Source organism: Stigmatopora argus, chromosome 5 (genome assembly GCF_051989625.1).
Source record: "Stigmatopora argus isolate UIUO_Sarg chromosome 5, RoL_Sarg_1.0, whole genome shotgun sequence".
NCBI lineage: Eukaryota > Metazoa > Chordata > Actinopteri > Syngnathiformes > Syngnathidae > Stigmatopora > Stigmatopora argus.
Window position 1 is genome coordinate 3,252,902 of NC_135391.1, and position 13,722 is coordinate 3,266,623.

At 40.6% G+C, this 13,722-nt stretch overlaps 1 protein-coding gene across 3 annotated transcripts in view; it reads left to right on the forward strand.

Moving 5' to 3' along the window:
- Window positions 1-1,262: 1,262 nt before the first annotated feature.
- Window positions 1,263-13,722, forward strand: part of lmx1bb (LIM homeobox transcription factor 1, beta b) — a 58,303-nt gene continuing 45,843 nt past the window's right edge. Inside the window, exons 1-3 of one of the 3 annotated variants that reach the window (XM_077601666.1) lie at window positions 1,263-1,515; window positions 1,708-1,827; window positions 2,055-2,241. In XM_077601666.1, the coding sequence (XP_077457792.1) occupies window positions 1,761-1,827; window positions 2,055-2,241 (254 nt within the window). In that variant the 5' untranslated portion in view covers window positions 1,263-1,515; window positions 1,708-1,760. The other 2 variants (XM_077601665.1, XM_077601663.1) reach the window with 2 other exon arrangements.

Here is a 13,722-nt window from a genome sequence, read left to right on the forward strand (position 1 = left end):
GCTGCTCGCCGGTGCAATCATCTCAGATTGTGTAAGGTTGGAATCGACCTTTGGAATTATGGATTCGACTTTATGACAGGGAGGAGGAGCCGAATATGTGTTCTTCAACGAGGCCATTAAACTAATTTTGTTTTAAATGATTGCAGACTAGTAAGGCATTTGAGGCGTGTGAGATGAGTTGGGAAGTTCCTGTGGTGAACAGTAGAGGGCGTGTTGACTAATCTGACTCACTGTTATCAAAATGCTGCAGGGCACCGTCTGCAAACTCCACAAAGGCCTCGAAAAAGGGAATATACACGCTGCAAACTGAAAGTGTAGTAGTGGTGGTAGTAGTAGTAGGAGTAGTAGTAGTAGTGGTAGTAGTAGTGGAAGTAGTCTTTACATCTGAGTGGTCTGCATCTTTACAGAGGCTCATTTTAAATATACAACTTGGTGGCTTGATAAATCAAGGGACACTGATGCATAATATGATTATTCATGTTAGTACTATATTATTATTGCATCTTAATTAATTTTAACTGTGCTGTTGTTTACATGCGATACATTCAATTACAGCTTGTTTTTGCAGACCAAGCAACAAATAGGCAAAATACACACATCTATGCACACACACACACACTATTTTTTAAATGTATGCATGTGCTGCATGATTATTTTTAAAACATTATCATCGAAGCCATTGACCTGATTATTATTAAGTTAGATTTGTAACTGAAATGTTTTTACGTGTCGACAGCACTAATTTAATTTCTGTAAACCATCTAATAAAATTAAGCTACTACAATTCTCTTACGTTGACAGGATTTTTAAGCATATTTGCTGTTATGCTCTTTTATTGAATTCACAAGAATTACATTTCAAATCATGATTATTATTATAATGATAGGCCAGTGCTGGCTTTTATTATTATTGGGAGATTTAGCCATGGCCTTTTCAATCTGTTATCACTTCCGATCACCAGGTGCATCCGCTAAAGGAGATATACTTCTAATGGAAACAAAAAGAACCACGTGATGCTCCCTCATATATATCTAAAAATCTTCATTATACAAATACCTGTTTTATTGCTCAAATGGGCCATGCCCGTATTTTGTTAAGGTACAATTTGCCTGTTTTTTGGCACGGTTTGGTGAAATAGCACGGTACGTTTGGGTCGAATATTCTTTTGTGCAATATGATTGTCGTTGCTGCAATGCACTCCAAAAGCATCCCAATGCATGTGAGTGGGGAGTGCAAAAAAAAAAAAGTGCAGCCATGCCCGCACGAGTGGGAGGTTCCACTCGCCTCAATCACGATGTGAGGACTTGAACAGGGACACGAGCACAAGCGAGCAAGTAAGCAACCTCCCGCATGAGTTGGTGCCGGGACATCTCCACACGCCTGTCTTCGGACCTCATGTCTGCCGCCGCCGTCGTCGTCTTCTTCTTCTTCTCGGAGCAACTGTGATTGCATCGCCAAATCGGCACTCATCGCTCCAACGACACGCAAACGCGTCTTCGGTGCTGATTTTTACAGGTGACAGCGAACGCGCCTACTTTGAGCGTTTTTGTCGCGTGGCGCTTCCAAACGCGTAAAAACGTGTTTTGTTTTGTTTTTAAAGATATGGCTGATCAACAGGTTTGGATTTTGGCGATTCGGGTTGTCGAGTCGGTTACGGTGGAGACTCGCGTGAATGTGTTTTTTTTGTTTTGACGGCTTTTCCAACAGGTCCGGTGGAAGCACCACGGCTTTCTGCGGGGGAACCATCCCACACGTGCATCATGTTGGACGGGATAAAAATAGAAGAGCATCCGCTGAGATCGGGACAAGCGCTGGGTGTCATGATCGGTGAGTTGCAGCGGAAAATGATCAAATTAATAATCGAATAACTCCATTTTTGGGCTCGTACGTAACATTTATTTTTGGAAAATGACTTATTTATTGTCGTTACTTTTATTTGCGAGCATTTCAAGCGCAATCTGACATTTCAGGGGATGCGCATTGAATCCGAGGCCTTGATTTGAGGTAGTTTGAATTAGTTGAATTGAATTCGATTTTTTTAATTTTGTTTTAAGGGACGGACTGTCACCACCAGACCGTGTGTGAAGGCTGCCACCGGCCCATCTCTGACCGCTTCTTGATGAGGGTCAACGAGTCGTCGTGGCACGAGGAGTGTTTGCAGTGCACAGTGTGTCAACAGCCTCTCATCACCAGCTGCTACTTCAGAGAAAGGAAACTTTACTGCAAGCACGACTACCAACAGTAAGAATTGCGATTTTTCTCTTTCTTCCCTTTTTTTTAAAATTACAAAACTGCTTTTTAGAGGATGCTTGCTGATTCTGTGGCCTGCCAATTAATTGTGTGCATCAATCTGATAAGCCATATTTGGATTTTTAATAGGTGGTGTTATCATTTTTGGGAAAAAATGTGCAGGAAATTCATGTCTTGCAGTTAAAAACGGCCCCTAGAAATAACTAATGGTGCGTGTGTTTTGGGAAAACTGAATGCATTTTGGATTTTTTTTTAATTAATACTGTTCGAGTTATTATCTTTATTATTGTAAGTGTATACAACAAAATATATATATTACCGGCTCATTTAACAGGATCAAATGCCTGTTTTTTAACCACTCTTTCCGTATTTAATATTATGCTGCTGTCTTCCTATATCAAAATATATTTTTTTTGTGTCCATAAAAGTAAAAATTACTATTTTCATATCCCCTTAAATATGAACATGTTTTACATTTTAAACCTACGTGTTTATATATAATTATTTCTCAATCAAAAGGCCCAGCCAAAATGAGCACGCGCGTCATTTAAGGTTACACAGTCCTAAGTATGGTTTACGTAAACCTGTTGACACGTTTTTTTAGTTTTTTTATTAAAGGTAATTATTAAAATTCCATTCTTGTGCGCGTGCACCACTCCATAGCGCGAACATGTATGTGCCATATTTACACACAGTCGCATGCATGATTTAAGTGTTCACTACTACAAATGTTGCTACTTCAATGGAAAAAAAAAAAAAAGGAATTACAAATTTTATATTTTTGCTGTCATGTCATTGTAACTCAAAAGACAGACAAATCTAATCATTTATCTCGACTTCAAACCCAGTCATAACACAGCTTTATTAAGATAGACTCCATTATATTTAATGCCTGAGAACAAAAATCAAAATTTATTATTGGATTCTTTTATTTTCATTGTCTGTTGTTACATTACCTGAATTATATTTATGGTTATATACTGTGGTTTAGCAATCGGATTGTTGTTTGGGCCTTGAGGACCTTTGGGTGTCTCTATGTTGCTCTTTGCATACGCGCTTTTCATGCTTGTTATCAAATTGTTCAGCTTTTTGTCTGGCCTGTTTAAAAAAAATTCCCCTCCCATTATGGGGACACGGTGGCTCCCTGTCAGACACCTTGCTCGCAACAAAGAAATACATCCATCGCCGTGTGTGCTACTCCCGCAGCTTTGTGACAGTCTAGTTGCAGGATAACAATGGGGGTAAAAATCACAGCAGTAACTATGGTTTACCACAGTTTTGGCGTTTGGGGGAACCCGAGCGAGAGAAGGAACACTTCCCTTGTAATTTTAAACCAAAGCCTATTCGCTGTCGTGTGTTTGTCAAAAAATGAGAACGATTTTTTGACCAATTGCGTCCGTCGACTAGGAAGTCCACTTCTTTTGTCCTTTCTTATTCCTGTCTGTAACATAGTCAACTTGTGTGACCCGCTGGGTGCCATCCTGCGTTCTTGTGCTGTTATTCAAACGCATCTTTTAATGCTTGGTCCACTTTGCAACCCCCTTTTTGCGTTTACGGTCAAAGCTAAAGCGAAGGCCCACGCCGCCACACACACACACACATACATACACACACATGCAGAAAGACAGTGTCCCCTTTTCTTATTTATTCCACGTGCAGTGATGGGATATTTAAGGATGTAATTGGCACCTTTTTGACTTTTATGACACCTATTTAAGATGCATTTGTCAGCCCACAAACTGCTTGGGGCTGTGAAGAGAGAGCTTCTAGCATTGGAGGTTCTCTTGCCTAATTACATTCCTTCAGCAACTGATTCATGCTCCATAATCAGCTCTCACCAGCTATAATAAATCAAGGAATTGGCAAGCAGTCTTTTTTCACACCTTTGGTACAGCTTTAACTGTAGACAGGGGAAAACAATTGTGTACCATGTTATTAAAACTCCCACCAACACGGTTCAGTTAGTTTTACTCCATATAGTGCAATTATATAGTAACAAGATTGGATTTTATTATCCTTTTATCCCGTATGTTTTTTTATTTCTTTCACACAGAAAGTCGCTGACCTGTATTTATTGCGGATGTTTTGACCTAGATTTTAAGGAAATTGGAATTTATGTGTTGGTGAAACAGGTTTGGCAGGTTTTGGTTGATTTGGAAATTGGGAAATTGAAATTTGAAGGGGTTTTGGAAGATGAGTTAAAAAATGGAAGTTGATTTGAAAAAAAATGGTATTTGTTAGGAATTGTTGGTTGAAAAAAAATGATTTTTTTGGTCCAGATGTGACTGCTTTGAGATGTTTTGGGTGGATGGCAAGGGCAATAGTCAAGAGCGAGAGCGTGCTAGAGGCCAAGTGGAATTGCACCCACCTTGCGTTTTCAAAAAAAAAAAAAATCCGTTCCCTAGAGCAGGGGTAGGGAACCTATGGCTCTGGAGCCACGTGTGGCTCTTTTGATGGTTGCATATGGCTCTGAGCTAAAATATGGAAACCGGTGGTGAGAGAGCCGAGTCCCGAATGCACCAATAGGAACGTCACGTCGGCACTGTGGCATTGACTTTTTTTTCATTAGAGTCTTCTGCATCTATTCTCTCATTGATACTCATTGTTATTCATTGATTAGCAACAGCGTAACAATGTTGTCAAAAGAATTCAAAGACTTTTTGTACTTTAAAAGTGGTAAAATGACTAAAAAATTGGCACATTTTCACGTATTTTGACTTTTAAATTGTGAGTATGGCTCTCAAGGAATAACATTTGAAAATAGTAATTGTTTATGGCTCTTTCTTTCAAAAAGGTTCCCAACCCCTGCCCTAGAGGGACTTTTCCTTTAAGCAAGCTTTCATCAAGTGAGGCTATCACAAGGCCAAAGTGTCGGGCCACAATCCACTAATAGACGGCCTCATTAGAAAGCGACATTACAAAAAAACTACACTGAAAATGTAACCACATACCTTTACAACCTGCATCTCTGGGTGTAGTAAATAGCACAGTAATATTTCATAGTCAGGCTGTACTTGAGAATATTTTATCCGGCGTGATAACTCCTGATGGTCACGAAAACAACAACACTTGCATTTTTTTTTTTGAAGTAGTAAGCAATGTTTCAAATCAGGTCATGCCAGGTAGGATGGGGAGTAGATCAAAACGGCAGTGATGAAGCCATAAAAATGGACAATCCCAATGGGTCTCACCTCCCATGCATGCTGGACGATCCCCAAGTGTGCTGAGAGCCGCCTTTTTAGAGCTGTTTGGAGTACCCTCCTGTGAACTTGTTGTTTTTTAATTAGCTGAGCTTGTGACGCTACAGCAGTGCGCGGGGTAGATGCTGACCGCTGGTTTTTTCTTGTTAGCTAGCCCAATATGTGTGTGTGTGTGTGTGTTTTGTAACTCCGTCCAGGACACCCCCATACACATAGACAAAAAAGATACAGCAAAAAATAGATGTCACTAATGTTGTCAATCCAATTGCTAATTTTAATATTTCATTTAAGACTTGCTTTTTTTTTCTGGAAAAAAAAACAAGTGAGCAATTTTCCCATCTGATCTTTGTTTGTTCCTTGGAGGGGACCTTTCTCCACTATCGATCTTTCCAAATGCAGCCTAAAAAGGATAAAAATGTGTCTCGAGCACTGTTCTTGTGTAAATAACAATGAGAGAGCTCCAATGTTAGAACGCTAAGCTGCATAATATTGCTTCAGCTTGCTGGGATTTTTAGCGCTCGGCGATCAGCTAGCTTGAACTGACCCTGTTCCTCTGTAAGGAAGTATTGGGTTCTGTATCAACATGGCTTGGTCTCTTCGAGCTGTATACTCGGATGCGTCTTTTGACTTCGCACTGTAACGGTTCCTGTTATACTTTCGTAAAAAACAAAAAAAAATTCTGCCGTAAATTTGCCTTAAGTTGCTGTTTATTGTTCAGATTTTGAGACTTCATTCTTTATTATGGACGATTTTCTTTGTGGAAACGGTGATATGAAAAGATTGTAAAGATTACCGTACTTTTCGTACTATCAGTCGCACCTGAGTATAAGTCCTATTAGCCAAGAACGTAAAAAAATGACGTAAAAAAATATATAAGTCGCACTGGGCAAATAATGCACAATGCAAAACAAAAAAAATAAATATATATATATATATATATACGTATACTATAAGTCACATTGGTGTTTAAGTTGCATTTTTGTGGGGGCAGTTTTTTTAATTTATCAGTAACCAAGAAGAAACATTGTATGTAAAATAATAATAAGATATAAGATATGTAAGAACAGACAAAACAGGCACCTGTTAATATAAATAAATAAATATATATATATATTTTTTTTATAACTTTAGCCTAAAGAATACAACATAACAACCTGTTACTCAGTAACCACGAAGAAACATTGTACATAAAATATGTAAGAACAGACAAAACAGGCACCTGTTAATATAATATATACATTTTTTTTATAACTTTAGCCTAAAGAATACAACATAACAACCTGTTAGCGGTCAGAGTAAAAAAATAAAATACATATATAAGTCGCACTCGAGTATAAGCCGCAGGCTGAGCCAATGTAGGGAAAAAAATGACTTGTAGTCCAGAAAATATGGTACACACAATGTTAAATCTTCTTTTTTTAAGATTAAGTATCAAGGTGGCAATTTTAGGTTGAGGTGTTTTTTAGTGGACATAAATGCTAAAGATGTGTGCGTATATTTTTTTGGGGGGGGGGGATTGAGCGCACACACAAAGCAAAGCACTTTGCAGGATGCTTTGTGAAGCCACAGAGGCTCAGCCATGGTAATGCCATCACCGCTCTAATGGCCAGGCTGGTGGCGAAGGATGTGGAAAAGAGGACTGTGTGCATATGTGTGTGTGTGTGTGTGGATGCAGTGGTGCAGTAGAGGAGAAGGATCTGCCTGGTGTGCTCACATTACACTGCGTGATAGCAGAGGGGTGCAGAGGAACTCAAGCATGCAATTTGTTGCTAGCCACAATTTAACCTCATCTCCTGAAGCCGGCTGTTCGGCAGCCAGTGGGACACGTCAGTCAATCGGGGGAAGCTAATCAGTGACACCGGCGAGAGAAAAAAGTCCCAGGCTTGGCAACAAGCGTCATTTTCATTACTCCAAGTCCTAGGGCCTTCAGGTTTATTTTCACAGCATGACAACTTTTCATAACAAAAAAAAAGGAAAGCAACCGCAACCATTAAAGCAATTTACAAATTAGAACGTTTCGAAACGTGTGAAATGCTGCCACGGCATCGTTTTGGATTCGAATACGCCGGGTTACGTTGGAATGGATTGAAGGAAGATGTTTAGAATACGGCCAAAAGTTACATTTTTGCAACATTTCCAATTGCATTTCACATCCATTTGTCTCCTTTCTTTTGGTCATGTGCAAAGCACATTTGTTCTGAGGACAACTCGAGAAGAACTTGCTTCTTCGGGCTGGAAAAGCGGAGAGCTAGCCTTTACCGTTGGCCCAACAGGGTCGCTGTTGGCCCCAGCCGAGTATATGTGATCCCAGTCTGGAATGTTTTTCCAACACGTAGGCTTTTCACAGATACACTAGAGAGGACTGGCATCACAGTGGCAAGTGCTGCATTCAGACTGTTGTGTGCTCAAGGCTTACTCTCACACTCATGTCACACATTCTAGCTCTACATGGCAATGAGCAGAGTCGTGCGTTTGCCAACCTGCTCTCCACATTTGGTGAGGGTGTGGGCAAATATGCGTATGCACTCACTCGCTTCCTCTTCCTCTCTTCCCTTCGTCTCTTTGTCTCTTATCCCGACAATCCTTTCCACCGTTTCAGCCCGTTTTCAGCCTCCTCGCGACTCTAAATTTCCGCCAGATATTCGCGCCGATGCGACAAAACGCGTTTCTTTTGTCTTTCTTTCCCGACTACTTTTAATCTTCATCAAATGAGATTAGCACCACCGCAAAACCGGTATTCCCGCTCACAAGTGACTGACAGAGATTTGCACTTTTATCATTAAGTGTGACACTAAGCCGGTCAGAGCTTTGTCTTGAAAAGAGGCTCTGACGGAAACGGGGGCTCCTAATCCTTTTATTTGTGTCCGACCCAAAAAAAGAGGGAAGAATGGGGCCAGGGTCATAGAATGTCTCCCCCTCCCGAGACCTGGCCTCCACAGACAAGTGAGCATGAGACGCAACTTATGTGGTCTACGCACACGAGTGGACATTCGCATCAACGGAAGCACGATAGCGACGCAAAATATCGGTTTAAACCAGGTGTCTTTGTCTTGCGTTGGGGTCTGCGTACGTGCTGGCAAAATTTGGACTCGCAGAAATGTGTAATTCTGACGAGGATGAGATGAATGAAGTTTGCTGGTTGGCTGGTCAAGGTCCAATGCCAGCTTTTATCTTTTTTAAATATGTATATATATAAATATACGCATCTGGATTACGTCTAATGAGCACTTTGAGGCCCGGAAAAGGCTGACTTGTAACATTTATTGTGATGTCACAGATTGTTCTTTTTTATACGGTCCCTAACTATTTAATGCTCGTTAATCTTTCTTACATATATATATATATATATATATATATATATATATATATATATATATATATATATATATATATATATATATATATATATATATATATATATATATATATATATATATATATATATATATATATATATAAAGAAAGATTAACGAGCATTAAAAAAGTTAGGGACCGTATAAAAAAGAACGATCTGTGACATCACGATAAATGTTTTATTTATATATATATATATATATATATATATATATATATATATATATATATATATATATATATATATATATATATATATATATATATATATATATATATAAAGTACATATCTTACGTTTATGTAAATATCATGTGCCCTGTTTTTGTATCGTCCATATTTATTCTTTTGGCCACATTCCCTCTTGAGATGAAGTTTTGATATTGAAAAAAAATCCAGTTCAACTCAAAGGCTATTGTATTAGGGACATCTGCACAATTTCTTAAATCCGATATGAATTGTTGTCGTTTAAAAAAAAAAAAGTCTTTACAAAGGCGGTAAAGAAAAGTTTAACAATCTGTTTATTATTGTTGTCCGTGTACGTGCTGGCAAAATTTGGACTCGCAGAAATGTGCAATTCTGACGAGGATGAGATGAATGAAGTTTGCTGGTTGGCTGGTCAAGGTCCAACGCCAGCTTTTATCTTGAGCTCACATCGGGTTGTGGGGCATCAGCTCCTTTGTGAGCGCACCCTCGTGGTAATCCGTCTCCCGCGGGAGTCCCCCGGGGCACTTTATTTACTCATTCAACTGTTTGGAAGTCTGTTAGACCGCAGATCAGATGCAGTGAGACCAATGTGATTACTTTAACCGGCACCGCAGATTTCTCCCTACTCGACCGAGACCTCCGCAAGCTCCGTCTTTCTCCAACCCGGGAATCAAACTCATCCCTAAAAGTCTTCAGGTTCGATTAGAAATTTCCGACAAACAGCTCGCGGAAACACGTGATCTTTATGTTCCTATTTGTTCGAAGACCCTTTCGCAGTGGATCGTCGTATCTGCCTGGTGTCAACGTAAAAAAAAAACCTAACATCTATGTTTTCTCGCCAACACGGAGATGGATTTGGTTATCCATCCATCAACATAAAACCACAGCATGTATTTGGGGCTAAACCCCATGTTAAACCGTTGCAGGCTGTCAGACTCGCTGAATTTACACTCTGTCTGTCCGCCTGGTGTGGCTGGGGAATATGGCTGCAATCTGCTGCCAGGATGGCATCTACAGTGACAGCTCTCAAAATCCGCTGGTTAGCACCGGCCTAGTGAGTGTTGATGGCTGTCTTGGCCCCCAAAAAAAGGGAAGAAAAGAGTGCAGATTGAGTTTCTTTGAGTCTGACTCACTTCGCTCCTTGCGACCAGCACCCCCGCAGTTAGCCAGTATGATTTGTGCATTAGGTCCCGTGACCCATGGAAGCTTCAAAAAGCAGCCAGGGGAAATATTTGGATGATCCTGATGGGGGAGTGAAGAAGTGGGAGGGATGGAGGGAGGCGAAGATGATGGGGACTTTGGTTGGAATCGACGTAAAGGCAAGGCAGATGTGAAGAGTCGGAATTAAAGCTTCCAAAACGGGGGTGTCGAGGAGATAAGTGTCCTTTCTCCAGCCTTTTCAAGGCGGCTAACACAATCCAAAGAGAAGTTTTATCCTAGTGTACCCATGATAGGGATCTTTGGTGCCCCCCCTGGAAGTACCTCCCTCTGGTTCCTTTAGCTTTTCTTCTTATGCTAGCCGAGTATTAATGTTTCTCCGAAAGCTGCAAATACATCTTTTCGGGAATTCCTGCAAACTGATCTTGCACCTTTTGAGAGGCTCGACGGATTAAGGGATAGCGTTTGAAGTGTTTTCAAAGTGTGCATTGAACACGGGATCTTTCACTGAACTTGTCAAAGGTCAAAGCTTTTTTCATATTTATGGAAATGCTCATTTTCCTACATTGAGAGTGGAGGTTTTTGGTATTCGCTGCTTGTCATGAACTAGTCTTGTTCATTGTAAGTAAACTAAAAGATACAACTGGATTAATTGATTAACTAGTTGGTTTGTCTTTAGCTTCTTTGCCATACATTTCTGTTTGTTAAAGCCAAAGTATTACTAGATTTGGTACTACTGTCTCGGGCCAGTTCACAATTTCTCACAAGGGTTTTGGGGAGGGTGCTGGAGTCTAGCCCACTCAACCACAGGCAGCAGGCGGGGGATATTCTGAATTGATTGCCAGCCAATCGTAGGGCACCATGAGACGGACAAACGTTCACCCTCACTCTCATACCTCGTGGAAATTTTAAATTTTTAACTAACTAATTGGGAATGTTGGAGAAAATCTGACATGAGCAAAAAGACAAAATCCATACTTGGCTCCTAAATACTATGAATCTTCCGTAGTTTACTACGCCAGTCTTTACCAAACTACTAAATACGCATTTTGTATCAAAACTACGAGCAAAATAAATTCATACTATTTTTCTTTTCCATCAATGTACAATGTAAAGTTAAAAGTTTTCATTTTCAGCTCATTATTTTAACTTCATTTCAAAACGCAATGTCAAATTCTAATTAAGCATTGCATTTTTCCACATTGTCCAAACGTAAATGTTATTTTGAAAATTACTTTCCAACGACGTGTACATTCTCATCAGTTGTTAGCGACGCCAACAAAACAAAAACATGAGTAATAGTTGATTTAGTGTTTGTGTTTTTTATGTCCTTGCAAGAAAGAACTATTTAAAAAATGGCATTGAAAAGAATTAGACTATATTGAGCGTTATTTCAGTATGCGTCACTAAAGGCCACTAAATCTGAAAATTCTCTTTGCCCATTATATCTAAAAATGTAACTTTCTGACATTTATCAGCTCTGAAAATATATTAGACCATCTCCAAAAGCCCGCAATCATTCTTGGGCCTCAGTACGTGTCATAGCCTCCTCCTGAGAGTAGGTGGGCTGAGTAAGCACCCCGACCCCCCGAGAACCCGTCTGCCCTCCAGGCGTAAGCGCACGGGGGTGCGCCATCCCAGGTCGGGCCCGAAGCTGGGTCCTGAAACCAGAGCCCCCAAATTATGCTGTGATCCCAGCTGGAGAGACATCTCTGGCTCTCTCGCAGCATGCTGCAGAGGTCACCAGTGGCCTCTCCACCTCCATCACTCCATAGTGCTTCTGCACTGCACGCACTTAGGCAGCATTATTTATTGACTCGCAGTCACTTCTAAAGATCCGCCTTGCAACAAATACCAGAGCGCTGAAGTTTTGATGAGGTCATGTTTATCGACTCATCTGGCTCGAGAAGTTCAGGGACCCACAATCTTCCCGTTTTTTTTTTTCTCAAGATGAATGTCCCGGCTGAATTTTAATGTCAGTAACGACATAAAGCCCGTGTGACTACAGTGAGGCCATTATCTGTTATGTCTGCCTTCCACAGTTTTCCCCCCACAAACCTTGGGCCTGTTAAATAACCGTGAAATACGGTTACAGGAAAAAAAAACGCCACTTAAAGAAAGTCCTCGCCCTGAATGTGTCTTTGCAGTGTTATTTTTTTTGTGCTAATCGTGTGTTTATCTCTGCATTCGATCGTGTGTTTTGCATTCCTGTGTGAAATGGTTCGCGTGCGCTTAACCGAGCGACTCCGCGAGGAGTTCTGACGCTCGCGTGTTTGTGAAGTGGGTCTGTCAGTTGGCCGGGGATTGGACATGCCGTTGGCAGGCCTCGGAGTCTGTGGATTCTCCTCCAGGTCATGTTGCTTCGGAGGCGGTAAGCGGTGCGTGCCACCACCAAACCGCCGTGCCGTACCCCACCCTTCTTTTCCCCCCTTGTCTCTATCATCAGCCAAAATGGCCCTCTCCCTGCTCTCCTTTCTCTCCTTGCCCGGGCCCCAGCGCCTGGGCCGTGGCCGGTGGATGAGTGCTATATCCTGGCTGTCAGCGCCCAGGTTTGCTGGGGATTGGAGCTAGAAGTTGAAGTGCGGTATCGGGCTCTGTCTGTCAGCTCCCCCCAATTCCACTTCCTCAGCACTGATGGCTACAGTTAGCGGTGAAAATAATCGCTGAGTCCTACCGTTACGTTGAGATGTGAGTGACTCGCATCTCAAGATTGACATTGTGAGGACTTGTTTAATAAGCCTGTGGCAAGAACAGATTTGAGTGGCTGAGATATTGTCCTCCCATCAGTTGTCAGGCTCTTTAACAAAAAAATGGCTGAGTGTTAAGACCTACTGTATGCATGCATGTACATCTATGTGTATGTATGTATATGTGCTTATATGTATGTGTATGTATGTATGTATGTATGTATATATACGTGTGTATATGTGTATGTATGTGTGTATATATATATATGTATATGTGTGTATATATATTTATTTATGTGTGTGTATATATTTATTTATATATATATATATAATTATTTCAGCAACACGCTTATTTATTTATATATTTATTAATGTATTTATTAACTTACTTATTACCTATCTATTTATGTCTAAAATGACTTTCCTATTTCTGCATCCTCTTGCTACTGTAACAACGAAATTTCCCGAATACGGGATGAATCAAGTTATCCAATCCAAAACATAATGGTGCGTGGATGACCAAAATATCTGTGATTGGAACAGTAGTCTCTTGGGTGGAGTTTAAAGTCGTAGCCGTGGAATTGGCCGACCTCATTTTTATTTACCGTGCAACACATGGATTTCATGTATATCACGACAGGCTCTTTGTTTTAGAAGTCCATGACAGACAGTTTACTATCTTTTTTTCTTTCCAAATAGCAGTCACCGTTTTATTTCTCGTATTTCGTTACAACTTCATCTATCTCTCGTATCAGCAATGCCATGCCCGTCCATCAGATGGCTTCATATTTGCGAAATAGCATTTGATGTTTGCCATAAATCTTGGAGAACGTGGAGTATATTTGTAGCCCGTACCTTCGCTGCGATG